Consider the following 27884-nt stretch of genomic DNA (forward strand, 5'->3'; position numbering starts at 1 on the left):
TTCAAAGCGGAATGAATTTATTGATTACATTCCTGATGACAAAAAAGAACAATTCCAGGCAATTATCTCTGAGGTTCACCTTCTGGCTAGGACAACTTTACAAGCTTCCTCGGATGCAGCTGATATAGCTGCATGATCCATTTCTACAGCTGTAGTAATGTGAAGGGTGTCATGGCTTCACCTCTCAGGGTTCCAAAAGAGGTACAGGATATTCCCTTTGAAGAATCCAAATTGTTTGCGGACAAGACGGATGAATCCCTCTGTTCCTTAAGAGATTCTAGGGCAATTCTTCGGTCTTTAAGTATCTACACACCTGTGTAAAAGAGAGAGCCAGGTAAATACCATTCTGCACAGTGATCGAGGCTTACTCCATACGTTCCTCCTCAGGGAAAATATGGCCCTCAAAGGAGGAGAGGGGCAAGAAAACGTAGGCCACCTCCATCTCAATCATCAACATCTCAACCATCCACTTCAAAGCAACAATTTTGAGAATTTGATCGAGGCCATGAGATGCCTCCCCCAGACCCAGGTGGTGCAACCACTAGAAAGTGTCCATCAGTTTGGCGACTGCCTGACCCTGTTCTACCCAATGTGGCAGAGTATCACCTCGGCCAAGTGGATGTTAGAAATTATCAAACAATGGATACTCAATTCAGTTTATATCCTTCCCTCCTACCTACCCTGCCTTCCCATCCTTCTTCAATGACCTTTCTCATGAACACCTTTTACGAGAGGAAATAAACCACCTTCTACACTTGGGTGCTGTAAAACCAGTTCCGATCCAGCACAGAGGGAGGGGGTTTTATTCTAACAATTACCTAACTCAGAAAAAGAACAATGGTTGGATATCCACCTTAAGCTTAAGAAAATTCAACAAATTCATGAAAGTACAACAATTCAGGATAGTCACGTTAGCAACAATAATCCCAGCACTGGACCAGGGAGAGTGGTTTTCGGTCATAGAATCATAGAATATCAGGGTTGGAAGGGACCTCAGGAGGTCATCTAGTCCAACTCCCTGCTCAAAGCAGGACCAATCCCCAATTTTTGCCCCAGGATCCCTAAATGGCCCCCTCAAGGATTGAACTCACAACCCTGGGTTTAGCAGGCCAATGCTCAAACCACTGAGCTATCCCTCCCCCTCCAAGACGCATACTTTCATATTACCATCCGTCCATCCCACAGGAGATTCCTCAGATTTGCTCTGGGGCAGGACCACTACCAGTACAAAGTTTGGTGGTTGAAGCTGTGAATGAACAGGGCAGACAATACCATACTAAAACTACCCCAAATGATAAAGATTGGAACCCCAGAGTGTTCTCCAAGGTCCTTGAGGTGGTGGCTGCGCACCTGTGAAAACAAGGAATTATGATATTCCCATACTTTGATAATTGCCTACTCAAAGCCCCCTCTTGAGATGGCACATTAGTACCTATACAAAACACCGTGGACATAGATGACTCATGCCCCCTGATGCTGGGGGGCACAATCTAAAGGGGAGAGCACATGACTGACCCACATGTCTGATGAGGTTCAACAAGGACAAGTGCAGAGTCCTGCACTTAGGATGGAAGAATCCAATGCACCGCTACAGACTAGGGACTGAATGGCTAGGCAGCAGTTCTGCAGAAACGGACCTAGGGGTTACAGTGGATGAGAAGCTGGATATGAGTCAACAGTGTGCCCTTGTTGCCAAGAAGGCCAATGGCATTTTGGGATGTATAAGTAGGGGCATTGCCAGCAGCTCAAGGGACGTGATCATTCCCCTCTATTGGACACTGGTGAGGCCTCATCTGGAGTACTGTGTCCAGTTTTGTGCCCCACACTACAGGAAGAATGTGGAAAAATTGGAAAGAGTCCAGCGGAGGGCAACAAAAATGATTAGGGGACTGGAACACATGAGTTATGAGGAGATGCTGAGGGAACAGGGGATGTTTAGTCTACGGAAGAGAAGAAAGAGGGGGGATTTGATAGCTGCTTTCAACTACCTGAAAGGGGGTTCCAAAGAGGATGGCTCTAGACTGTTCTCAGTGGTAGCAGATGACAGAACAAGGAGTAATGGTCTCAAGTTGCAGTGGGGGAGATTTAGGTTGGATATTAGGAAAAACTTTTTCACTAGGAGGGTGGTGAAACACTGGAATGCGTTACCTAGGGAGGTGGTAGAATGTCCTTCCTTAGAAGTTTTTAAGGTCAGGCTTGACAAAGCCCTGGCTGGGATGATTTAATTGGGGATTGGTCCTGCTTTGAGCAGGGGGTTGGACTAGATGACCTCCTGAGGTCCCTTCCAACCCTGAGATTCTATGGTTCTATGATTCCTCTGCCCAGTGATCCACCTGCCCTGTGTCCAGCCTGGGGCCACCGCAGTCTCGCCGCCCACCAGAGTTACCTGCGGGAGGGGGTGCTCTCTTTCTCCCGATGCACCTCCCCCTGGCACATTTGGCCCCTGTCCCTGGCAGCCGGGCCTGGGCAGGGAGTGGGATGGGGCCACTCTGGGTCACTGGTCTGTGTGGCGGCTGCCTGAGAGAGAGCCTGTTTGGGGAGGAGGCAGCGTCAGGTTCTCCCTCCCACCAGGGCCTGGCTGCTGGGGACAGGCCGAGCGAGACTTGACAGGAGCTGGGGGAGGACTCAAGCTCGCTCGGCCCTTGTCCCCAGCAGCCAGGCCTGGGCGGTGGCATGGCCTGCTGCTGTTGCCTCACCAGCTGGGCTCTTGCAGGCAGCCGCCATGCTGCCCAGAGCAGTGACCCAGAGCAGCCGGCATGAGAAGTGGCTGCTCCCTCCCCTTCAGCTCCCTGCTTGGGCCAGGCTGCTAGGGATAGGGGCTGAGTGTGCCGTGAGAGGGAAGGGGTGGGCAGGTGCAGCGGGAGAAGGCGAGAGCCCCTCTCCCCCCATCCCCTCGGCAGGCCAAGCAAAAATAGGGGGGGGTTTGACCCCACATCCCCCCCCGCCCACGTCATCTATGACTGTGGACCTTGTCTTACGACTAGACCTACAAATAAACACCCAGAAATCAACATTGACACCTGTACAACACCTAGAATTCACTGCGGACTACCTCAATGCAGAGGAGGCCAAAGCCTCCTTAGCAACACACAGATTTACCACCCTAATCAATTTGATGTCCACAGACATCAGCCAGAACATGCTTACAACTACTAGGACATATGGCAGCGACCATCTTTGTTATAAGACATGCCAGAGTATATATGCGTTGCCTTCGGGGTGGCTCAGGACAATATACGTTCTGCACAGACACAACTTGAACAAGTCTCTCTCTGTGTCAGTCACAATCAAAAGCTCACTAGACTGGTAGACAAAGCTCCACAATGTGTATGGTGGAGTTCCTTTCACACAACCACCACCATCACTAATACTGACAATGGATGCATCTCTGCTGGGTTGGGGAACACACTTGCAGGACTACATAGTACAGGCCAAGTGGTCCCCTTCAGAGTCGATGTTACACATCAATCTACTGGAGCTGGGAGCAGTCCGGAATGCATGTTCACACTTTACTACTAATCAGAAACAATAACTTAATGACAGATAACATCACTTGTGTGATTTACATAAACTAACAAGGGGGAGTAAGGTCACCACCCTGTGTGCCGAAGCTCTGAATGATAGATTTGGTGCATTCACCACAGGGTCAACATCTCAGCTACTTGCCTACCAGGATGTCAAAACACCACAGCAGATGAACTAAGCAGGAAATTCTCACGGGAACATAAATGGGAAATAGACACTATGATCCTACACAAAATATTCAGATGTTGGGGATCCCAAGCATAGATCTTTTTGCCATGATTGGGAACAGCAAGTGCCCACAATTCTGCTCAAGAGCAGGACTGGGTCATTAATTGCTGGGGGATGCCTTCTTTATCAAATGAGATGCATATCTGCTATATGCCTTTCTGCCAATCCTATTAATACACAAAGTAATGCCCAAAATAAAAGAAGAAAAAGCCAGCGTCATCTTGATAACCCCAACATGACCCAGACAAACATAGTTCCATTACCTCTTATGGCTGGTGGTATGCCCACCGGTCATTCTTCACCCAGTTCCACATCTCCTGTCTCAGATGCAGGCCAAATGCACCATCCGAACCTTAATATTCTCCATGTGAAAGCATGGGTCCAGAGTATCAAAGTGACCTGTTCTCAAGATGTAAAGGAGATGCTATTAAATAGCAGAAGATCAACTACGCAATGTATTTACTTGCACAAATGGAAGTGATTCCAGACCTGGTGTGACAATAGACATGCCACAGCTGCAACCTCTCCCTTGCCCCTGGTACTGGGCTACATCCTAGAGCTAAAAAAGTCAGGACAGTCCTGAAGTTCAATTAGAGTACATCTCACGTCCCTTATGGCCTTCCACCACAAGATTGATAAGCGCTCAGTATTCACCCATCCTATAACAAAAAGATTTCCTTAGAGGTATTCGAAACCTCTACTCCGAAGTATAAGATCCCACTCCACCTTTGGACCTTAACCTAGTGCTACGATGCCTCACTGGTCCCCTGTCAGAGCCCACAGCGACTTGCTTACTCATACATCTATCTATGAAGACTCCCTTTCATGCTTGAAGAGTGGGGGAAATAGGTGCTCTCAGGGCATACCCCTCTTCACAATTTTCTTCAAAGATAAAGTCCTATTAAGACCACATCCAAAGTTCCTACCTAAAATACTTAAGTCATTCCACGTGAATCAGCCTATTCGTCTGTCATTATTCTTCCCTAGACTGCCTGGGAATAAAAGGGAGGCCATGTTCCACACACTAGACATTAGAAGGGTGTTAGCCTTCTATCGCAAAAGAACCAAACCCAAAGTTACCAAGATTATTCCTTTCTATTATAGAGAGATCGAAGGGATCAGCCATACAAAACAATGACTTTTGAAATGTGGATTTCTGGTTGTATTAACCTTTGCTATCATCAGAATAATTTGCACACCCGCCCCCTCCCCATCGGACTTGAACATGCTCAACATGATTGCTTTACACCTCTATAACTTTCCTGAACAATGCACCAATCACAGACATTTGTAAAGCAGTGACTTGGGCTCTGCTCACACATTCATGGAGCACTACACCATTGTGCGGGACTCATCATCCGATGCTTCATTAGGATTGACTGTTTTAACATCACTAACTAATCCAACTCCGCAGCCCCATCCTTCCAATGAGAGGCACTGCTCTACAGTCACCAAAAGTGGAGCACCCATAGGGACACTACTTGAAGAAGAAGGGACGATTATTCACCCTGTGCAGTAACAGGTTCTTTGAGATGTCTCTCTCTCTGGGTGCTTCACTAGCCACCCTCCTCCCAACTACTTCAGAGTTTCAGACATAAACTCTACGGTAGAGAAGGAACTGAGGGCAGTTTGGCCACACAGTGCTAGATAGCTGCTGAACACAGCATGAGACAGGGAGAGTGCATTTGTGGGCCAAATGAGCACTGCTACCAAAAATCTCCGATCCTAGGCGCAGGGATGCAGACACATCTAAAGAGGAGCACTCATAAGGACACACATCTCAAAGAACCTGTTACAGCACAGATGAGTAACCTTCTCTTCCCTCCAATGCCTATGTGTCCTTTAAAGCACTAGGGTATGAGAGCTACAGGATATCATGGAGGAGAGAGGGAGCAAAGAAAACAGGCATGGAAGATGTAGTTTTCTAAAGGAGCCAGTGCTCCTGCATCTGACCCCCAGTCTATCTGGAGAGAGACCATTGCTTCTAGGCTGATATAATAAAATTATACTCTACCATGTATTTCCCTGGTGCATCTAACTCTAGATCATAATGGCATCTGTATCTGATGGAGCTCGCAGATACCTTGTTGGTGATGGTGGTGAAACACCCCAGACTTGTCGTCCTAGGATATTTTAATATGCATATTGACAAGTCCACAGATGCAAAAGCCCAAAAATTTGTCTCCTCACTTGTCTCCTTAAAACTTGTACAGGGCATCTCTAGTCCAACCTACAAAGCCAATCACGCCATGTACCTGGTTTTCAGCCTAGATATAAAAAAATAAAAAATGAAGAGACAGACCATTAAGGTTAGTAAGCTTTTTTTCATTTATTTGTGATTTAATATGTAACTTAATTTTCTTGGCAGAAAAGAGAGGGAGCAAAAGGAGGTGAGTTCTCTCTGTGCCCTGGAGATAGTCACCCTTCAGGCTGAATGTTGTTTTTTGGGAGGATGGGGGAGAAAAATGGCTGAATTCCTTTTTCTGTAATGTTAATCTATGAATGAATGATGTTAGATCCACTTCTGTTTAGCTGTGTTTGTCTAGTTCTTTGTTCTTAATGCTGTTTGTGGAGCTAATGTCCCACATCTCACTATCTTACCAAAGTACACTGAAAAGTTTCCACATGTTTGGGCATGATTATGCCACTTCCTAATTTCAGATTCTGGGACTCCTTTCAGTTATTTAACACTGCCTTCCGCCCCTGTGATCACTAATCCTGTATGCATGATCCCTTCTCCAAAGTTATTCTTATAGCTTGGAACTCTTTCTCATTGTTCTCTAGAGCTACTTGGTCTTTTTTTTCTATATGCTTAATTTTTTCCCTCTTTTTCTGGAAGGGAAGTTCATCCACCTCTCTTCTTCAAACACATCAACTTATGATCATACAGTGAACTACATAAACCCAAGAGAATGATTGTAGGGGTTATGCAGTTCACTGTGCAGATATATGCAGGCACTTATCTTGTTTGTGTGTGTGCATGTGTGTGTATATATACACACACACACACATAAAAGAAAATTCATGACCATCCATGAACTGTAGTTGTCCAATGTGCTATGACCAGAATATGATATTGAGTCTTACTATAATAATATTTAGCTCATGTATAGTGCTGCTCATCCATAGATCTCAAAATGCTTTATAAGGGACAAAGACTTTCAAAGTCATAACTTCTTGGCTTCCTTCCCAATCAACTCATAGGGCTTTGTGTGCAGAAGGGTCAGCCACCTTTATAACACCACCACCACTTTTAGTGATTTCAGGGGAGGGTTCTTTGGAAGGTCCAGGGTCTGTGTTTGTAGGAATGGGGCATAAGGAGATACAGAGGCCATAAATGGGCAGCCAGAGAGTTAATTCTGTGCTCAAGTATTGTGCAATACGAAACTGTAGAAAAACCTGAGTGTCTCTGGATTAAGTTTAGAAGTGTGTGCAACAAGAGTGATGTAGTGGTGGGAGTCTGGACCAGGGGGATGAGGTAGATGAGGCTTTCTTCCGGCAGCTCACGGAAGCTACTAGATCGCATGCCCTGATTCTCATGGGTGACTTTAATTTTCCTGATACCTGCTGGGAGAGCAATACAGCGGTGCATAGACAATCCAGGAAGTTTTTGGAAAGCGTAGGGGACAATTTCCTGGCGCAAGTGCTAGAGGAGCCAACTAGGGGGGGCGCTTTTCTTGACCTGCTGCTCACAAACCGGGTAGAATTAGTGGGGGAAGCAAAAGTGGATGGGAATCTGGGAGGCAGTGACCATGAGTTGGTTGAGTTCAGGATCCTGACGCAGGGAAGAAAGGTAAGCAGCAGGATACGGACCCTGGACTTCAGGAAAGCAGACTTCGACTCCCTCAGGGAACGGATGGCCAGGATCCCCTGGGGGACTAATTTGAAGGGGAAAGGAGTCCAGGAGAGCTGGCTGTATTTCAAGGAATCCTTGTTGAGGTTACAGGGACAAATCATCCCAATGAGTCGAAAGAGTAGTAAATATGGCAGGCGACCAGCTTGGCTTAATGGTGAAATCCTAGCGGATCTTAAACATAAAAAAGAAGCTTACAAGAAGTGGAAGGTTGGACATATGACCAGGGAAGAGTATAAAAATATTGCTCGGGCATGTAGGAATGTTATCAGGAGGGCCAAATCGCACCTGGAGCTGCAGCTAGCGAGAGATGTCAAGAGTAACAAGAAGGGTTTTTTCAGGTATGTTGGCAACAAGAAGAAAGCCAAGGAAAGTGTGGGCCCCTTACTGAATGAGGGAGGCAACCTAGTGACAGAGGATGTGGAAAAAGCTAATGTACTCAATGCTTTTTTTGCCTCTGTTTTCACTAACAAGGTCAGCTCCCAGACTGCTGCGCTGGGCATCACAAAATGGGGAAGAGATGGCCAGCCCTCTGTGGAGATAGAGGTGGTTAGGGACTATTTAGAAAAGCTGGACGTGCACAAGTCCATGGGGCCGGACGAGTTGCATCCAAGAGTGCTGAAGGAATTGGCGGCTGTGATTGCAGAGCCATTGGCCATTATCTTTGAAAACTTGTGGCGAACGGGGGAAGTCCCGGATGACTGGAAAAAGGCTAATGTAGTGCCAATCTTTAAAAAAGGGAAGAAGGAGGATCCAGGGAACTACAGGCCAGTCAGCCTCACCTCAGTCCCTGGAAAAATCATGGAGCAGGTCCTCAAAGAATCAATCCTGAAGCACTTGCATGAGAGGAAAGTGATCAGGAACAGCCAGCATGGATTCACCAAGGGAAGGTCATGCCTGACTAATCTAATCGCCTTTTATGATGAGATTACTGGTTCTGTGGATGAAGGGAAAGCAGTGGATGTATTGTTTCTTGACTTTAGCAAAGCTTTTGACACGGTCTCCCACAGTATTCTTGTCAGCAAGTTAAGGAAGTATGGGCTGGATGAATGCACTATAAGGTGGGTAGAAAGCTGGCTAGATTGTCGGGCTCAACGGGTAGTGATCAATGGCTCCATGTCTAGTTGGCAGCCGGTATCAAGTGGAGTGCCCCAAGGGTCGGTCCTGGGGCCGGTTTTGTTCAATATCTTCATAAATGATCTGGAGGATGGTGTGGATTGCACTCTCAGCAAATTTGCGGATGATACTAAACTCGGAGGAGTGGTAGATACGCTGGAGGGGAGGGATAGGATACAGAGGGACCTAGACAAATTGGAGGATTGGACCAAAAGAAATCTGTTGAGGTTCAATAAGGATAAGTGCAGGGTCCTGCACTTAGGATGGAAGAATCCAGTGCACCGCTACAGACTAGGGACCGAATGGCTAGGCAGCAGTTCTGCGGAAAAGGACCTAGGGGTGACAGTGGACGAGATATGTGGATATGAGTCAGCAGTGTGCCCTTGTTGCCAAGAAGGCCAATGGCATTTTGGGATGTATAAGTAGGGGCATAGCGAGCAGATCGAGGGACGTGATCGCTCCCCTCTATTCGACATTGGTGAGGCCTCATCTGGAGTACTGTGTCCAGTTTTGGGCCCCACACTACAAGAAGGATGTGGATAAATTGGAGAGAGTCCATTGAAGGGCAACAAAAATGATTAGGGGTCTAGAACACATGACTTATGAGGAGAGGCTGAGGGAGCTGGGATTGTTTAGCCTGCAGAAGAGAAGAATGAGGGGGGATTTGATAGCTGCTTTCAACTACCTGAAAGGGGGTTCCAAAGAGGATGGCTCTAGACTGTTCTCAATGGTAGCAGATGACAGAACGAGGAGTAATGGTCTCAAGTTGCAGTGGGGGAGATTTAGATTGGATATTAGGAAAAACTTTTTCACTAAGAGGGTGGTGAAACACTGGAATGCATTACCTAGGGAGGTGGTAGAATGTCCTTCCTTAGAGGTTTTTAAGGTCAGGCTTGACAAAGCCCTGGCTGGGATGATTTAACTGGGAATTGGTCCTGCTTCGAGCAGGGGGTTGGACTAGATGACCTTCAGGGGTCCCTTCCAACCCTGATATTCTATGATTCTATAAGTGTAGAGGGTTAAGGTAGTGACACAAGGCTTGTGCCTAAAAGTCCAATTAGGAGGTCAGTGTCCTAGCTTGGTGTTGGGAAGGGGGAAACTCCCTGTTGCGAGTTAAAAAGGTGGAAACCTCTCTAAAGCAGAGTACTGGATCATTCTGAAGGAGGCTTTTGCTTTAAAGCTTTTGGGACTGTTTCTTACCAACTTTTGCACCATTATAACTCTGACGTCAACAGTTACTTTTGAATTTCCGCTGCGGTAAGTAAAAGGAGAACTAGACCCTCTGGCTCTGTTGTTGAAACTAGTTAATACTACAAGCCAGATACTAGAGACTTGAGTAAAACTATCGTGTATAAAAGGAGGTGTGCTAGGAGAAGGGTGGGTGAAAAACAATGGAAGGGAGGAAAGGGAAAAGCAGTCTGAAGGATTGGGGAAAATATGATATGTGTATGTGTATATATTATATATATATGTATATATATGTATATATATATATATATATATGTATATATATATATATATATATGTATATATATGTATAAATCAAAAATACCTAAACTGTATAAAAATAGACAGTGGGTAGGCAGGTGCAGAATGGGAACATGAAAAATTGACTTTTTTGGAGGAGGGTGGAAGAGGGTAGAGCTAGTCACAGAGAATAAATAAAAGGCCACTTTAATACGAGACATAGTGTCCAGTTTAGTTAGATAACTTGACCTACAAGTAGTATATAGTAAAATATTTACAGGAAGTAATATCATTTACTGTACTTGTATCACGGTAGCACCTAGGAGGCCCAGTCATGGACCAAGACCCAGTTGCGTGCTAAGCATTGTACAAACACAAAATGTAAGTACTGTTTCATTGCATGGACTCTGTCTGGCCCTGCTTTCTCCTTATGGCCATGTCTACACTTACCGGAGATCGACGCTGCTGTGATCAATGCATGGGGGTCGATTTAGCGGATCTGGAGAAGACCTGCTAAATTGACGGCAGAGCGCTGTCTGGTCGACTCTGGTACTCCACCGGAACGGGAAGAGTAAGATAAGTTGATGGAAGAGTGTCTCCCATCGACACAGTGTGGTGTAGACACTGCGGTAAGTCGACCTAAGCTACATCGACTCCAGTTACGTTATTCACGTAGCTGGAGTAGCGTAACTTAGGTCGACTTACTGTGGTAGTGTGGACAAGGCCTATGTTTCGCATGTTGCATCTTACCTTTGAAAACTGACACATCTCAAAGTACTACATTTACTTAAGCCACAGAGTGGTACTGTTGATCTATATTTAAAGCTCTCTAGTTATTTGCTGTGCAGAGAGGAATTTAATTAGTTAGACAAGGTGTGCTTTGCAAATCGCTGATTTAATCACAATTGCTGGTAGTGTGGGGGAAATTTGCCAATGTGGTTTCTGTTAGGATATAGATATTCAGGCCTGTCTGCAAAGGCCTGTACTTTAAGAATTTAGGTTTATTCTTATCACTTGGCTAGTTCTAGAGGTATAAAAGAAAAGAATCAAAATCACTGTCTGCTGGTTTAAGGGTCTTCTCTTACTGTGACAGTCTGAGGCCCTGTTCTTAGGCTAAGGCCTTTGGCTAAGCAGCAGAGGCAGCCATAAGCTAGGAAGCGAACGGTCACATCCTCACATTCCAAACTAGTCACATTGAAATAAGGTGCTATTGGGCTGTTAGGCACTATCAGGACAGGATTGTATTCCTATCACCTCCAGAGAAAGGGAAGTGCCTAGAAGATGTAAAAGGAAACTTAGTTTGATAGCATCCTGTCTGGCAAGAACTCACTTATCAGTACTGGGATGTGAAATCCTCACTTCTGTATTGTTTTGTCGTTATAGTTCCCACTTTGCTATTGTTTGTCTGTATAATCTCTGTCTGGTTCTGTGATTGTTCCTGTCTGCTGTATAATTAATTTTGCTGGGTGTAAACTAATTAAGGTGGTGGGATATAATTGGTTACATAATCATGTTACAATATGTTAGGATTCGTTAGTTAAATTTCAGGAAAATGATTGGTTAAGGTATAGCTAAGCCGAACTCAAGTTTTACTATATAGTCTGCAGTCAATCAGGAAGTGAGAGGGTGGGTGTGTGGGTGGGGGAGATGGGAACAGGGAATGGGGGTGGGGAAATTGGAATCATGTTTTGCTAAAGAGGGAAAATGGGAACAGGGAATAGGGGTAAGGAAATTGGAATAATGTTTTGCTAAGGGCAGGAATGGGAACAGGGACACAGGTGTAAGGCTCTGTGGTGTCAGAGCTGGGAAGGAGGATACTAAGGAAGGAAACTGGAATCATGCTTGCTGGAAGTTCACCCCAATAAACACTGAATTGTTTGCACCTTTGGACTTAGGGTATTGTTGCTCTCTGTTCATGTGAGAAGGACCAAGGAAGGAAGCGGGTGAAGGAATAAGCCCCCTAACAGTTTCCACTGCCCTAGGGGCTAAATAGCTGAATCTTCTCAAGGAGGCTCCGCTAAGATACACAGATGAAAGCACAATAAAATATTGTCGATTTGCTGCAGTTGTCTGGCAACAGCCTACTGATTTCAGCAATATTCTACTCTCATTGTTTTAATAGCTGAAGTATAGATTTTTGCCTGCTATTATATGCTGACTTAGTATCACTGTATGTTTAATGGGCCTTGTTTTCATTTTAAATGGCTGTAAGCATCAGTTGAAACCTTAGGGATAGGGCCTGACTCCAAAATTTGTAATTCTAAAACAAACTGTAGAATAATGACCAGATCTCCATGGTCATTGCTTAAAGATTAACAGACTTCCACTGTGTATTTTGTGAGCTGGGAGGGGAAAAACACCATAGCATCTTTTTGCCATTTGAGTTCATCCAGCATTAAAAAGGGAACCTTCTTTCACACACATTGAAATATTCACAGCCTGGATTTGTCACTTGCTTTAAATGCGCTTGTTTTTTTGCAGTTTATCTAAACTGTACCATTTCCCTGTGCATTCTCTGTCCAGTCACTTTACAAGCACTAATGAATTTAAAGCTCATGATACTGATTTCCTTTCTTTGTGCCAGGCGATGAACCGAGGAAATCTCCCACTGGATGTTTTCTCATGATCCATTGGACTTTTCAGGAACGAGGGCCTGATACTGCAAACAAAGTCAATGGCAAAACCTCCCAGCGGCAGCAGGATTTGGCCCTGAGAGGTAAATGGGCAACCTCTAGCAAGGCAATTTTGAGCTGCAGTTGCAATAAAGGGCCTCCATTGATAGATTTCTAGTTGAAAGTGGGATTATGTACAAATAACTGGTTCTGGGGAAATATCATTTCATCTGTATTCTCTGTGCCATTCATAGCTGATTCCAGAGGCAGAACAATTTCAGATATTGGATCAGCTTAGGGGCTGCAGAGAAAATCATGCTGTTCTTTCCAGCCTCACTCTTAATCACTAATAGTAAAGATTTAAAAAGCAGAAGTTAGGTGATAATTTTGTTGATGTAGGACAGACTCCAGCTTGTTCTTGCAGTGCAGTGGGCTTTGTGATGCTGCCAGTGGTAAAAATCCTCCTTTCCTTTCAGTAACCTAAGCAGCTATAACTACACACACAAGTAGCGCACTGCAGTAACACGTTTCAGTCACTTTCTATGGCCCTGCATGGTTGAGGTCCCTCAAAATTCTGACTAAATCCTCTGGTGCACTCACGAAACCTAGGCCCTGTTCTTATATTTTACATGCCATGACAAGTCTTCAGCATTGCTTGCACTTGACCTAATTGTAGGGGGTCTCTAATTGATAAAGGACCATTAGCCTTGAGGAACCTCCAGGAGCAGCAGCATCCTGCTGAGACTTCTGGAATGAGGGACACAGGCATTAGTCCTCTTTCTCCTTCTTCCTTTCCGTGCCTCCTGTTGCCTGATTCTCTCTGTGTGATGCATGTTGCCTTCCCTGTACTGGGTTCGAGCAGGAGTAGTTTAGGAAGTGGCAGTGAGGGAAGTTAAGTCACATTAGGAGAACAAGGTCGGGGAGGAGACAGGGTCAGTGAGAACTCCCAGGGCTCAGAAACCCTAACCACACCACACTTGCTCAGCTAGTCACCTTTAACTAGGGTAAGATGTCATCTTGGTCAGGTCTAGGGCTCCTGGTGTTTTCTTCCATTTTCCACAGACTGTCTGGGCACTTGATCACACACCTCTGCCCGATGACTACAATAATTTTGCAGTGGTACCTCCTTTGGATCTTGGAACTTTCCCTTATGCAGTAAACTACCCTGGGGGGTGCAGTTAGGGGAAAGGCAGGTCAGAGGCCATCATAATCTTCTGGCTTGCACTGATGCCAAGATCGCAGGAGTCTTGATGATCAAAGCCACCCAACTGTATATTGGAAAGAGGAAGGAAGAAGGGTGGCCAGACAAGGTTGTAGAAAAGGATGAGGTAAAAGGAATATCCTAAGGAGATGAAGTAACGTGCGCGCTAGACAGAGTAAAAATGAGTAGGTGGGATGGCAATGTCCAAGTTAATAAATATGGTCTCATATCGTCAGCTCTTAATGGCATCTGCCAAGCATTTGGGCTTTGGCTGGTGCCTTATGCTGCTCAGTTAAAACAGATGGGTCAGTTTTGCTGTAAGCAAATTTTAAAGTGCCTTCAGTCAATTATTTAGCAGGCTAATGAGTTTCTGGGCCAGCAAGATAGCTAGCAGAGATGCAAGTGCACACAGGCCCCGGATGCTTCATAGATGTGGTCATAAAGCTGGTGTAGGATTTGTTACCAAGCATCCTCCTATCTCATCACTTCTTCCTGCATTTGCATGGGGTACCTGGCCTGTGCTTCGCAGCACCTTCATGATTCAGGCAGCTGTCCTGCTCCTTTGAGCGATTTGCAGCCTGTATAAAACTTAGCGTAAGTACTGAAGAGCAGCTCTGGCACAGCTGTCCCAGGCTTAAAAGTACAAAACATGGTGGCTTAAAACTCAGAAATGGCTCAGGTCTATGCTAGGGGCTAAAACAGAGTTTGGGCTGTGCAGATGGTGGGGGAGGGTTTTTTGTATAGATACCTGTTCAAGTATTTGTTTGACTACACCTTAGCTCAGTGAAGGTTTGGAATGAAAGGGTGGTTGTGCTCTCCAATGAGAAAATAATTTAATACTTGTTTTAAGTGTATATCATGTGCCTTCCTTGGGTACTGGGCACACACAGATCTGTGTGTATAATAGCAGCTAGCTTCCTTAGGAGGACAGAGCAGATCACGCTTCTACATCCATCCAACTGCTGCCCTTGCTCACAATAGGGTGCCACTTCTTGGGTTGGAGTAGGAATTGGTACTCTCATTTGTAGTCAAGCCTGCTTATATAAACTAGGTGCACAGGGTTAAATACCTAGAAAGCAGGAAGGAGCATTGTTTGAGAAGCAAGAAGCAAAAAGGGAGAGAAAATACTTAAGAAAATTGCCTACCCACAGTGGTTGGTAGCATTATTTAGACAACAGCAGTTGCAGCAGCAAGAGCTGTATAGCATACTACAACCTCAGTGCACGACTATTGAGGGAATACCATGAACTCTCTCCAACACTTATATGCAGGTTTATACTATTTGGCAATTAGGGAAGGTAAAGTTCAAGTGAAAACTTTCTCTAGGAAGCATAGCTGTGAGTTAGGTCATCCTGGGCAGGCCCAGGCCCAATGCTTCTTGCACTATAAGCTTCTAAAGCACTTTGTTTCATCTATAGCAATGGGAAACTTCTGCTCCGTTTCATCCATGTGTAACTTTGTAGGCCATTTCTCTACGTTACATGCAAACTTTGTGATTTATATTCCCCACTTACTGTCATTTGGTCAAGTGCTTTGTTCTTAATTTGCTTGATTAAGGAACAATTTGAACAAACTCTGCCTTCTCTCCAAACTTGTTGACATTTCTGCAGTGGAGAGGCCTAGAATGGAGTGCAGTATTTCAGGTATTCTCTCCAGGGCCATGCAGAAAGAGGGTGGTAGCTCTGAGGCAGTTACAGGTAGCCCAAAATTCCTTTGCTTCTTTGGGCATTCCTTGCTTGCCCACCTCTAGATTAGAATATCCTATAGCTGTTTTACAATAACGTGCATTTTTTCAGGTTGAATCTCTTATTTCACGCCCAGCTCCCAAAGCTCTAGTGCAGTGGTTCTCAACCAATTTACCATGGTGGGCCACATCCAATACTACCTATATGGCCCTGAGGATGGCGCATAGGCCACAGGTTGAGAACCACTGCGCTAGCGGTACTTCTCAGTTTAGGATCATATCAGTACATCCAAAAGCTTTGCTATACTTCAGGTTTAATTGGCAATAGCCTCCTTTAAAGAAAAGACTTCTAGATACCATTGACATGTTTCCCGCTTTCAAGTCTCAGATCCAAAAGCAGACAGATGACCAAAGATATAAGCCCTTGTGCAGTTCTGAACCTGAGTCAGCTGATGGAATGGAACATAAGTAAGGCTGAGTCTGTCATGGATTCTGTGACTTTCCGTGACCTCTGCAGCAGCTGGTGCTGGCTCAGGGGCTGCCTGAGCTGGGTAGCCCCTGGTCCAGCAGCAGCAGTTTGGGTGTGTGGGACGGGGATCAGGGCTAGAGGTGGGGGGCTCCCATTGGCTGTGATTCCTGGCCAACGGGCGCTATGGCAGCTGGCACTTGTGCCCCTCTGCTGCCTAGGAGCCCCTGACAGCTCCTCCCTGCCCAAGGTTTAGTCACAGGTATTTTTAGTAAAAAAGTCATGGGCAGGTCACAGGCTATGAATTTTTGTTTACTGCCCGTGACCTATCCATGACTTACTACAAATACCCGTGGCTAAGATTCCTCAGATTTTTTACTCTCCAGGAGTAGGAACCTTGTGACTCTGGTCTGTCAAGAAGGTAAAATTGCCTATACTTTTGTTTCTTAAGGTCTGTTGTGACTTCTGCAGATGCACACTTGCTGCTGTGTATAGTTGGAGTTTGGGTGGGAGCTCTTGCTTTAGAGTCTTCTCACTTCCTGCTTGGGTAGAAACTAGAGGGAACGGAGGCATTTGGAATAGAACAGAGAAGGGCTCATGTCTGAGGACCAAAACTCAAGAGCTCTGTTTGTATAACATGAAGAAGCAGAGCCTATGAGGGTGGCAGTCCTTTAAAGCAGCAGAATAATTTTCCTGATGTCACATCTAGCATTTGAGGTGCTTTAGCCAGATAAAGTCAAAATAAATCTAGGCTTTTGATATTTTGTATAGTTAATAGATAAACTTTGTTAAAAGCCATTGTAGATGGAGGCTCATTATTGAATCAGCTGATACCTTCTTACAAAGGCCTGCTGGAAAAAGGTAGCACCTATTCTGCTTTAATCACCTCCCTGTGCTTAATACAGATGTTTTGTTGCTCTCTTTCTTCTGGGAAAAGCTGGAGGATGGCTGAGAGAAAACATGCTAGTGGCTCTTGTCCACAGCATGCAAATAGAGAGCTGGTGACAGGCTGTCTTGTAAATGGTTCAGTCTAGTTACCAAAAGGTAATGGAACACAGTATATAAAGAATGGTTGGTGAACTCAAAGATCTAGCTGTCAGCCTGGACTCTACAATCCAGGAATTTCCAGGTTTTCTTGTATTCCTCTCCTGCATTTCTAAAGTTCCTTTTCCAGAAATTCATAGCTCTAGCTTTGTCCAGAGGCAGCAAGAACAGCTGATAGTAATGCCCTTCTTGTCTGCTTTACTGCTCCTGCTGGGGAAGCACTGAGTAGCAGAGGTAGTCTCCCTTCTCTACGTTGTACAAGCAGTTGTTGGAGAGATTACTCTGCAGAGAGCACACCATGAGGGAGTGAAAACAAAATCAAGTGCATCTTTTGCTGCCTTCTGCAGCTCTTATCCCCAGGAAGCACTAAGAACCTACTTGATTTACTGCTGGCAAAGGGCACTATCAAAGCATAGGGGTGAACTTGATCTGCAAGCCCAACACACACAGCTTTGGAGGAGACAATGTGCCTAGTATTATTGTCTAGCGACTGACAGGAAGAGCAGCATTACCAGACTAGAGGTGTAGCCACTGCCACCAAGCCTGTTTCTAGCAAACTTTACCGCAGCTGGCCTTCAAAAGAAAGTTTACACTCAGTAGGTGCTTTTACACAGTGTTCTTCTAGAGAGCAAACCTCCATAAAGGTGACCTGCACCACTACAGTTCCTCTGAAAACCGCAGCTTGCAATGGAAGGTGTTTCATGTGCAGTGGGGTTCCAGCTCATAAAGCCCACTTGCACAGAATGAAAATTGCCTTGAAGCCATTATGGCTAAACAGATCTGTACATATGCACATCTGCAGAGCCTGGAGCACAGAAATACAATAGACAATTTTTGAAAAAAAAAAGCATTTTTTATTTTAAAGTACAACCCAAAGTTGTATCTGTAAGAAATGCACGGGGTATCTTGTTTTTTCCACAAGTCTTGGCTATGTGCATTTCAGTTCAACTTAAAAATGCATTCAGGTTTACAAATGTACAAACAGCACAAAGTGTACGCTGTCTTAACAGAATGAATCCTCTTACATTCAGCCATTTTTGCTCTTCATGTTTTTACATTCTTAGAACCTGTGTTAACAAAGACAGCCTTATTTTAAAAAAATACTCTGCATTTTTAGCACAAGGTGCTTTTTTTTAAAAAATTAGATTTTGGAGCATAATACTGGAAAAAAAATTAAAAACCAAAACCTGGTACTTTGATAAAATTGCTGCATGCTGGGACCATTTTCTAATTCAAATAGTCTCCCAAATAAAGAATGGCAGATGATAAAATATGAAACCCATGAAAATTGTTCCGATTTACAAATCTTAGCTGAAGTTTGGTTTGTCACCACACTGACTTTTTCAAGCTTAACTGAGACCTCACGCTATCATAATTGCACGATAGACTTTAAAAGGAGAAAGTGATGAAAGCATGACTGGTTCATAACTTTGTTGCAAAAAGGGAAGAAAAAAGCAATGGTAATAAATAGCCTGAAAATGATGTTTCAAAAATGGCATATTCAGAATTGTATCATGATCTGGATAAAAGTCCCTTTGTATAGCCTAATTTCAGTTTTCATGAGGATAGTGAGTGTTAGACCAAGGATCTGAGCTTCTTCTTCCAATTGTAGGGCTCCAAATTCGCCATGGATTATAGGTCTGTCCCATGTCTTCAGTCGGGTTAGTAACACTGGCAGCAGTAGATGGAGGAGGAGCGGGGGAGTTTTCACTACCCATGAGGTCAATACCAGATAATGTATTTGCCGGAGTGGTGAAGGGAAGGGTGCTGTTGAGGTTACTTGACCAAATAGAACTGCTGAATGGAGTGGTGGTAGACCACAGGCCACTGGGATTGCCAAGGATCGACTGCAGTACAAAAAAATTAATGCTGTATTAACAGGTTTATAACTGTAACTACCAGTCTTAGTCATTACCCATTGTCTGACAGCTTTCAAACTAATGTTTCCTTTCACTCAGACATGTTTAGTTATGAAATTGTCAGATGCACTGGACTTCAACATCACCTGAGCATTGTAATGCTTAGATAAAAGCCTGATACGTTTCCGTATGTTAAACAATTACATACCAATGAATTCTGCATTTGAGGGCAAAAATTAAAACTCATTTTGGAAAATTAAGTAGTAACAACCTGGATTTTGAATCTCAAGATTTTCACCTTGAATATTTAATCTTCATTTCTGCAATTCCCCCCTACCCCCCAAGGACTGGAGGAGTCAAAACTTGTTGGAAACTAATGCAAAACTAACTATGCACCAGCAAAAGGAAGCTACTGAGAAGTGATTTAGGTAGTAGTTGCAGAGGATGCTGAAGTGGTATCAAAGTGACACTCTTATAATCTCTCCCATGTCACTAAAATGGTGAGTTAAACAAAACAGTTAAGGTTTAGCAACAAAGGGTGTGCATTACACCACCTAAACTCTTATATGAGGTCAACGCTGCATTGAAATGGGGAGGAAACTGTACACAATCTAATTTTCCTGTACACTGTAAGTGCTAACTGTAGTAAGAGAAAAGTGTGTGATGAGACAGTTCAACAAAAACCCTTCCCCATTGCTGTCCTGAATGTCAGAGTCTTCATACTAAATGAGTAAAATATGGAGTGTGAGGATGAGAGGGCGGAGCTACCACTATCTGTCTGAATGTAGGATCCATTCTTCTCTCTAGCTAGCTATATGCAAGACCTGGGTTGTTAAAGTCAAAGGTCAGCGAAGAATCTACCCTTCAGTTTCCAATTTCTTTCTCTGTATTTATGGCCTTTGTTTTTAAGCTGCAGCGTTAGGAAAATCTGTGACTCTTGAAGAGTGGGTATGAAAACATCATGCGTCTTGGACTGTAGTGATTTATAGGTTGGGATAATAGTGGGGCTACCAAACGGAATCAAAATCTGCCAAATGCCACCTTGGCTGCTCTTAATTGTTCCTGAAAGTGGAAGGAGTAGCTTTACAGGGGATAGAGCTAATGCTCCTGGCTTTCGGCGCAGGATAGATAGCAGCACTATGGGTGTGTATGTGCAATGCTGGAAGTGCTTGGGTACCAAACAAGTGATTTTATAAAAACTCCAGGTGCTTGCACCATTGCTGTAAGACTGGCCCTAAGACAAGTATTTTGTATAAAGCAACGTACGCTGATCTATTGGCAGGTGAGCCGATGTTTTTCATTGTTTTTTACAGCACCCATATGATTTTAATCATTTTTTTTATTCAACAGCTATTTTATTTTGACTATGTAAAATGGTGATTATGTTCTTCCTTGTCAACCCTTCAGTTGAAGACTGAGTGGTGCTGAAAGTTCATCCAATTAAAAAAGATTAGATACTACTAACGTCACGTGGCAAAAAGATTAATAAAAGATTATATAACCATGTGTACTTACTGCAGTTGTGTGAGTTGGGGAACCTGAATTTGTTGGCCAGGAGGGTACAGGACCTGTAGCTGAAGAGTCCCAGATGGATGAAGGGATGTTACTAACTTCACTCCAGTTTCGCTGCATATCCTGGCCATAAGCAGATCGAGGGAGACCAAGTTTGCTGAAAACCTCTAAAAAGGAAAGAAAAACATGAACCCTTCACATTTCCCCTGATATTTTAAACACAATATTATATTTTCCACAGTGTAGTGGATACCAATACAGAGGGGGAGACACAAAGATAGAAAAATAGAGAAAGCTCATGTAACAGGAAAGTACAGATCCTATCTGATGTGCCAGATAGGGGAATAGCTGAAAAACTTATCCGGTGTAATCCTGGAAGCTTGTGGTCCACAGCTGACATCTTACTGGAACCAAGATCATACTTAGAGAAAAAGTTACATATACACTACATATGGTTTAACCCCTCTTCAATGCTTGCTGCAGAACTGGATATTAACTCAGTGCCAGGAAGTGGGATCCCTTGACCCCCTCCCCCACTTACAAACACAATGATGTTGGCAAGTTTATGTCGGGAATTCTTAATGAATAATAAAGAATAAATCCCAGAGATGGAACAGGGTAAGATGATGAAACAAGGTCTCAGGGATCACATTTGCAGCATTACCTTCTCCGTTACAGCTGTAATAGACCAGGTTTTTCACTGCTATAAAAGAATGTCAGAACTGCCATACTGGATAAGACCCACAGTCCATCTTGTCCAGTATCATTTCTGAAAGTGGCCAACACTAAGTGATTGGGAGGAAGGTGCAAAAACCCCACAGTAGGCAGGTATGATCTCATCTGGTCTTACCCTGATCCCCAATAGCTTAAGACGGATTTAAAACCTGAAGCATGAGCCCTGTATCTGTTCCAAAACACTGTTTCCATTACCTGCTATAACTCTGCATAGTCTTGTTATCCAAATAAACTTCCAATCCCATTTTGCCTCAATGACATTTTGTGGCATCAATCATTTAGTAGGATTCAGAGTTCCACAATCTAATTATGAATTGAATGTAAACTTTTTATCAACTTTGAAATTTCTACCGTTTGGTTTCATTGAAAGTCCTCCTGTTCTTTTGTTCGGAGACAAGGAGAACAGAAGCTCCTTATCTATCTTCCCTAGAGCAGGTGTTATTTTATACAGTTTTTACATCCCGCAGCTTTGGCAATCTGAATACTGACACATGTAGTTTAGAAAAAACTTCCCATTGCTAGTTACCTTGCTGTTGATCTTCCACTAGTCTGTTAACTAGTATTTTTGGAAGCAGCATTTCCTCTCAGTCACTCAAAAGAAGCATCATACTACCAAATGAGAAGTCAATCCAACATAGCAAGACCCAGTGGCATAAATCTGAGACCTCATAAAGCTTCACAGCAGAAAACTGTTTGAAATGGTCAGCTTCAAATAAGAGTATAATTTCAGCCTACTCTCTGTTCCTAACCAAGTGAAGCAGCAAACATCTGTTGCCTTTCTTTGTCCACTTTAGGACAGTCAAAACCAGAATGTTACTGTTGCTACAGTTTCAGCACATAAGTAATATCAAAATAAATTGCTAACTATTTCTTCTGGGTTTAGATATTAGACCAGTGGCTCTCAACCTTTCCAGACTACTTGTACCCCTTTCAGGAATCTGATTTATCTTGTGTACCCCAAGTTTCACCTCACTTAAAAACTACTTGGTTACAAAATCAGACAAAAAGATACAAGTGTCATAGCACACTATTACTGAAAAATGTCTTACTTTCTCATTTATACCATATAATTATAAAAAAATCAATTGGAATATAAATATTGTACTTACTTTTCTGTGTATAGTATATACTGAGTGGCATAAACAAGTCACTGTATGAAATTTTAGTTTGTACTGACTTCGCTTGTGCTTTTTATGTAGCTTATTGTAAAACTGGTCAAATATCCAGATGAGCGGAGGTACCCCCTGGAAGACCTCTGTGCACCCTTGGATTATGCATACCCCTGGTTGAGAACTGTTGTACAGACTCCTCCTTCCCCTTAAACAAAAAAACTGAAGAACTATTTTTATTTTTTCCAATATGGAGAAAGGAATGAAGAATTTTTCACAGTCCACTGTTTATTATTTACTAATTTTAGTGTTAAAAAGCTCACCTCCAGTTAAGTTGAAAGAATTTCCAAAGGCTGAGAATGAATTGAGGGGTGTGAAGTCAGGGCTGCTAGGGTTGCTGATGGGACTCCACAAACCAGAACTAAACATACAGGGGGAGGAACAATACACAAAGGTTAACACTGAAATGGTATTACTACCATTAACAACTTAGTGCTACACATATAAACATTGTGTGGAACAGACAGATATATTGTTAGGAAGTTCAAGTCGAAATAGGATACCAAGTGTAAAGAGAACTGAAGTGACCAACTATTTTAACATAGTTTTAAAAAAAATTTAACTCATCATTATTGCACTTAGTTAATTTACATTTCTCTTATTTGTCCCTAAGTATTTCAATTAGCCTTTTTGCTTACTTTTCTATTGGCACCTGTCTTATGAGAGATAAACCTCTCTGGAAATAAAGCAGATTAGTTAATTGTTATAACAAGTGCACATTTGACAATAGCTCTTTCACTCAATTTCTCAGAAGTTTTTGGTGTCACAATCTAGGAGAAATTCTCTGCCAGACAGGTCAAGTCTAGGTTCTAAATTATTTGAGAGATCCCTTAAAAGAAAGCCATTCAATTACTAAGTTTGTAGTTTGACAAGCAGAGAGGTTAACTGGGATCAATAACATCCACCCTCAGAGCTCATTCTCTCCTCTTGCCCATTGCCCTCAGCATTGGGAAATGCAGTCACCATTCCTGCCCTCAAGGTCAAATTCGGAGAGGAAGAGCATTGCACTTGGTTCCTCTGCTCTGTGGTCAGAAATTCCACCTATAGGCTACATCAGGTGAACCTAGTGCATGCTTCTCAAAATGCTGAGAAACCATGTGGGTTCCCTATTGTTTGGATGGGGACAAAGATAGAATTGTCTTGCAAAGGGAAAAAGAGTTAAAGAAAGGATAAGAATCAGATGGCATGAAGGACACTTTCCCCTACTTCCAAGTCACCCATATACAGTAACTCCTCACTTAACGTTGTAGTTATGTTCCTGAAAAATGCAACTTTATGCGAAACCATGTTAAGTGAATCCAATTTCCCCATAAGAATTAATGTAAAATTGGGGGGGGTTAGATTCCAGGGAATTTTTTTTGGCCAGACAAAAGACATTATATACATCTACAGTACAAGTTTTAGACAGTTTGATACTGTACACAGCAATGAATGATTGTAAAGCTTGGTTGAGGTGGCGGAGTAAGAGGGTGGGATATTTCCCAGGGAATGCCTTGCTGTAAATGATGAACTAGCACTCGGCTGAGCCCTCAAGGATTAATACGCTGTTGTTAATGTAGCCTCACACTCTACGAGGCAGCAGGGAGGAAACACGAGAGGTGCAGGGCAGTAGCTGCAAACACTTCTCTGCAAAAACTGAACATGCTGATGAACCCACGCTATCCAGCTGGAGAGCACCACTCCCTCCTCCTGACAGCACATGCACAGCTGCACAGGTGCTGACTTTCCAAAGCACTGAGGGGTGTGTGCCTGAGTGAGAGAGAGAGAGAGAGAGAGAGAGATGTGCATTGACCCTTTAAGTTTGCTGACCCCACTTCAAGTACGTTGCCCTTTTAAGCAGATCAGGCAGGAAGCAACAGCTTCCTGCAAGCTCCCCCTGTCCCCGAACCCTGTGACTGTCCCCTCCTCCACTTTGTGGAGAGGGGGTACAGAGGGGGGCAGGAACAGGGAGACATCCTGACATCAGCACCCCTCTCCCCCACACCCTCAGCAAGCAGGAAGCTCCCGGGAGCAGCGCCAAGGCAGAGGACAGGGCAGAAGCAGCACGGCAGTGGGGGGAGGGACACCTGAACTGCTGCTGGGCAGCTGCCGAGCCACAGACCTTACCGGGAATTTAGGGGAGCTGATGAGGGGGGTGCCCCCGGTTCTAATCCCCACAAGGAGGGGCTGCTCTTCCAGAGAATCCTGCAAGCAGTGGACAAAGCAGGCGGCTGCCAAACAATGTTACAAGGGAGCATTGCGCAACTTTAAACGAGCACGTTCCCTAATTGATCAGCATGGTAACAACGAAACAATGTTAACCAGGACAACGTTAAGTGAGGAGTTACCGTAGTTCTGAACCTTGGACTTGCTAATGATACTCATGTTTAGAAGGTCATCTTCTGATATCCTGAAATCTCTCAAATTTTCAATAAAAGCATCCCTTCTAGGAACCAGAATGAGCTCCTCCTACCCATGCAGAGAATGCCTCCGTTGACTTCATGTGTATTCCCTAACATTTGTATAGGGATGTTGAGGGAATGGGGGGATGGTTTCTAGAAGTGTATTAGTTACCTGTCAGAGCCATCGCTGTCAACAGGTGTGTGAGAAATGCTGATATTGCCAGAAACATCTGCTTTATTTGGTGAAACCTTTGCTAACCCACTACCACCTGCAACAATGAATTCAAACTGAGTAAAGCAATGAAATGGTACAAGAACATCATCCAACACTGTGCAGCAATAGGTATTACTCCAAAACAGTTCCATTACCTGGGCTCTTGTCGTAACCTGCAGCTACAGCAGCAAAGGTGGGATTTCCGTTCCTGCCAGGGAGAGAGGCTGTCTTTGCCAACTTGTGTTTGATACCATGAAGGGGCTTGCTTTTTGTTTCACTGGCGGGAGGGGGGAAAAAAAAGGGTAAAATGTTGGGATTCAGCACATTACTAAAAAAGGAAGTTCTCAGGACTAGTATTTAACTGGCTTTGCAATGATATAAAGTTATTGCGTAAACACTTTCTGACCATTTTGGCCAGAATATACCACCACACTAGTTCCCAAAGCCCAGTTTTTTATTATCCTGTTGACATTTAGATCTGTGACTAGAACAATCAGATGTCAATAATTTGACTACATAATGAAGCAAAGGAATTACTATTGAGTGATTACAAACATAGAGGCTCCAAGCAGCAGCATTGCTGAGATCTAGAGGAAACACATTAGTTTTCTTAATCTGGAAGAAAAGTTTGGTTAGGCAGGACCTAGAAAATAAAGGCAAGAAGGGCTGGATTCCTACAGGATATGGAGGATGAACTAGAGTTAGGATTTGGGGTGGGGGACAAAGGTAGATGAATGGAAACATTACTTGTAATTCTTTTTCTCTGAATATACAGGTTTCAAAAGATAATCAGATTTGGGTCCATGCTTCTAGCTTTGAGGGAATAAACTTTCTGTAGCTTAGAATTCTAAACCTAATGGTTCCAGCAGGAGGTGTCATGTTCTGCCCCTGCAATGCAACCATTTCTAAATCCTAGTACCTCTTGCCATTAGCTGCTTTGTAAGCAAAAGGTGGAGACGTACAGATTTTGAAAAATCAAATGGACTACAGAATTTTGGGCTCTGAGGGGAGGTGCTCAGTGGAGCAATGATCTAATATATCCTTCTGTCTTCAGCAAACATTACAAGGGAAGTAATTTTATTTTCAAAAGGTGCCAGCTGAAATAGGTCCCCACTCTTGGAGACTTAATTTCCAGAGTATTTCTCTAAAATATTTCCAAAATATTTGTCTCAAATTTTTTAGAAGTAAACATACCTGTATGAACAGAAAAATTACAAGTACAAGCAGAAGCAAATAAACTGCAAGGTAGGAATGAGCTTTATTCAGATGAACCTATCTTAGAAGTTACTTAATGGAGGGATAAAAACATTGAGAGAGAAAGTTATCCTAGAAAATAAAGCTACTGTGGAGCGGGAGACCTAGTTCAGAGAATTTCTGTAGCACTGATGGGCCAAGTTTACAAGCTTGCTGTGAGATAGGCCATGCAGTAACACCTCACAGAAGCACGCAAGCTGTCCTCCAAATCTCACACTTAAATGATTATGAGATGCTGGTGGCATGTGCATGCACTCCTTTCTGACTAATCATGCCACGTCTATAAAGTTACAAGTCTGCTAAGGAACAAAAATACGAGATGCAGCCACCCATTTGACCCTGGCTTCTGGAAACAGCATAACCTAGGGTATTAGGTTAAAATGAAACAGAAAACTTAAAGCCCTTTCTAAGGGCTTTTAAGTTTCACTACATATGAAAACTTCAGGACCTGTTTATGTTTAGTTTTAGTAGAATAGCCTTGTTGGGAAGGACATAAAGGCAGAGGAAGAACGTTGGCTGGATAACTGATTTAATTAAGATGGAATTTAAGCACTGCCTTTGAAAGGAATTTAGGTGCCTTAACATCCCAAGTATCCAGTGACTCAAGGGGATGTTTTAGTAGCTTCCTAAATACCACATTAATATCTTACAACACCTGGGACTTTTCAGTGGAAGGTTTTAAATGCAATGAAGTCCTTCACGAGACTGATGACTTTGGGCTGCAGAGGAACTGGTCTATTTTCTATATGGCTATGAAGTTGAAATGGCTGTGAAATGTATTTTACGGATGAGATCTGTAGGACATACTAAGACAGGAGAAGAAAGTCAAATAGGCTCTCTCTCCTTTCATTGGTTTGCTTTTCTGGAAGACTCCTGAGCAGACAGAACTTCAGACACATGCTTAGGCACATCTCTATCGCCTTAGGAGCCATGCTATCCTGAGCTGGGCTGTAGTAAGGTTCAGAGTTTACATGTGACAAGCCAGTTGCTCTCTCTCGAGCTGGTCGGGTCCTTTACTACTACAGTTAATGAGGGAAATGTACATCAACACCCCAACTTCCACTAGGCACAGAAGACATTTATTCTCCGTGTGCTTCACTCAATGCCGTGTGCAGAAAACCAGTAACTTTGCAGACAGGCAAAGTGAACAAATCTATTGTAGGTACACACCACTCCAGGAGAGATTATTTTCCTTGTACAGTTCCTGGAGTTCTTCTTGAGATTTTTGGTGTCAGTGCCCATTTGGCCCCTGCATATGCTCCACAGATCATTGTTCCCAAAAACTTCCCTCAGTTCCTTCTTCATTGCAAAACCCCAAGATGGTGACTCCAAAGCAGAGCGGAAAGAGAGCACGTAGTGAAGCACCCATAAGGACACCCATCTCAAAGAACTCCAGTAACCTCTCAGAGCTGTGTTGCTACATGTGCTCCACTTGCGGTAACTCTTTAATAATACCCCCTGAAGGACCTGGGGGGTTTGGAACTCAGTCTAAGGCCAAGGCAGTGTCTGCCCAGGAAGCATCGACCAAGGTATGTCATCTTGAGGAAGTGTGGATCCAAGCCCA

The 27884-nt window shown here is 43.7% G+C and overlaps 1 protein-coding gene across 4 annotated transcripts in view; it reads right to left on the reverse strand.

The window, feature by feature from the left end:
• Positions 1 to 27884, reverse strand: part of TMEM131 (transmembrane protein 131) — a 202589-nt gene continuing 174705 nt past the window's right edge. For 2 of the 4 annotated variants that reach the window (XM_073352822.2, XM_073352811.2), the window contains 5 exons: positions 25222 to 25343; positions 25025 to 25121; positions 22735 to 22832; positions 20571 to 20734; positions 18028 to 19043 (listed from right to left, as the gene is read on the reverse strand). In XM_073352822.2, the coding sequence (XP_073208923.1) occupies positions 18747 to 19043; positions 20571 to 20734; positions 22735 to 22832; positions 25025 to 25121; positions 25222 to 25343 (778 nt within the window). In that variant the 3' untranslated portion in view covers positions 18028 to 18746. Of the gene's footprint in view, positions 314 to 4016; positions 4153 to 5767; positions 6021 to 18027; positions 19044 to 20570; positions 20735 to 22734; positions 22833 to 25024; positions 25122 to 25221; positions 25344 to 27884 lie in introns of those variants that run through there. The other 2 variants (XR_012159916.1, XM_073352835.1) reach the window with 2 other exon arrangements.

The sequence above is a fragment of the Lepidochelys kempii genome, chromosome 1 (assembly GCF_965140285.1).
Source record: "Lepidochelys kempii isolate rLepKem1 chromosome 1, rLepKem1.hap1, whole genome shotgun sequence".
Lineage (NCBI taxonomy): Eukaryota > Metazoa > Chordata > Testudines > Cheloniidae > Lepidochelys > Lepidochelys kempii.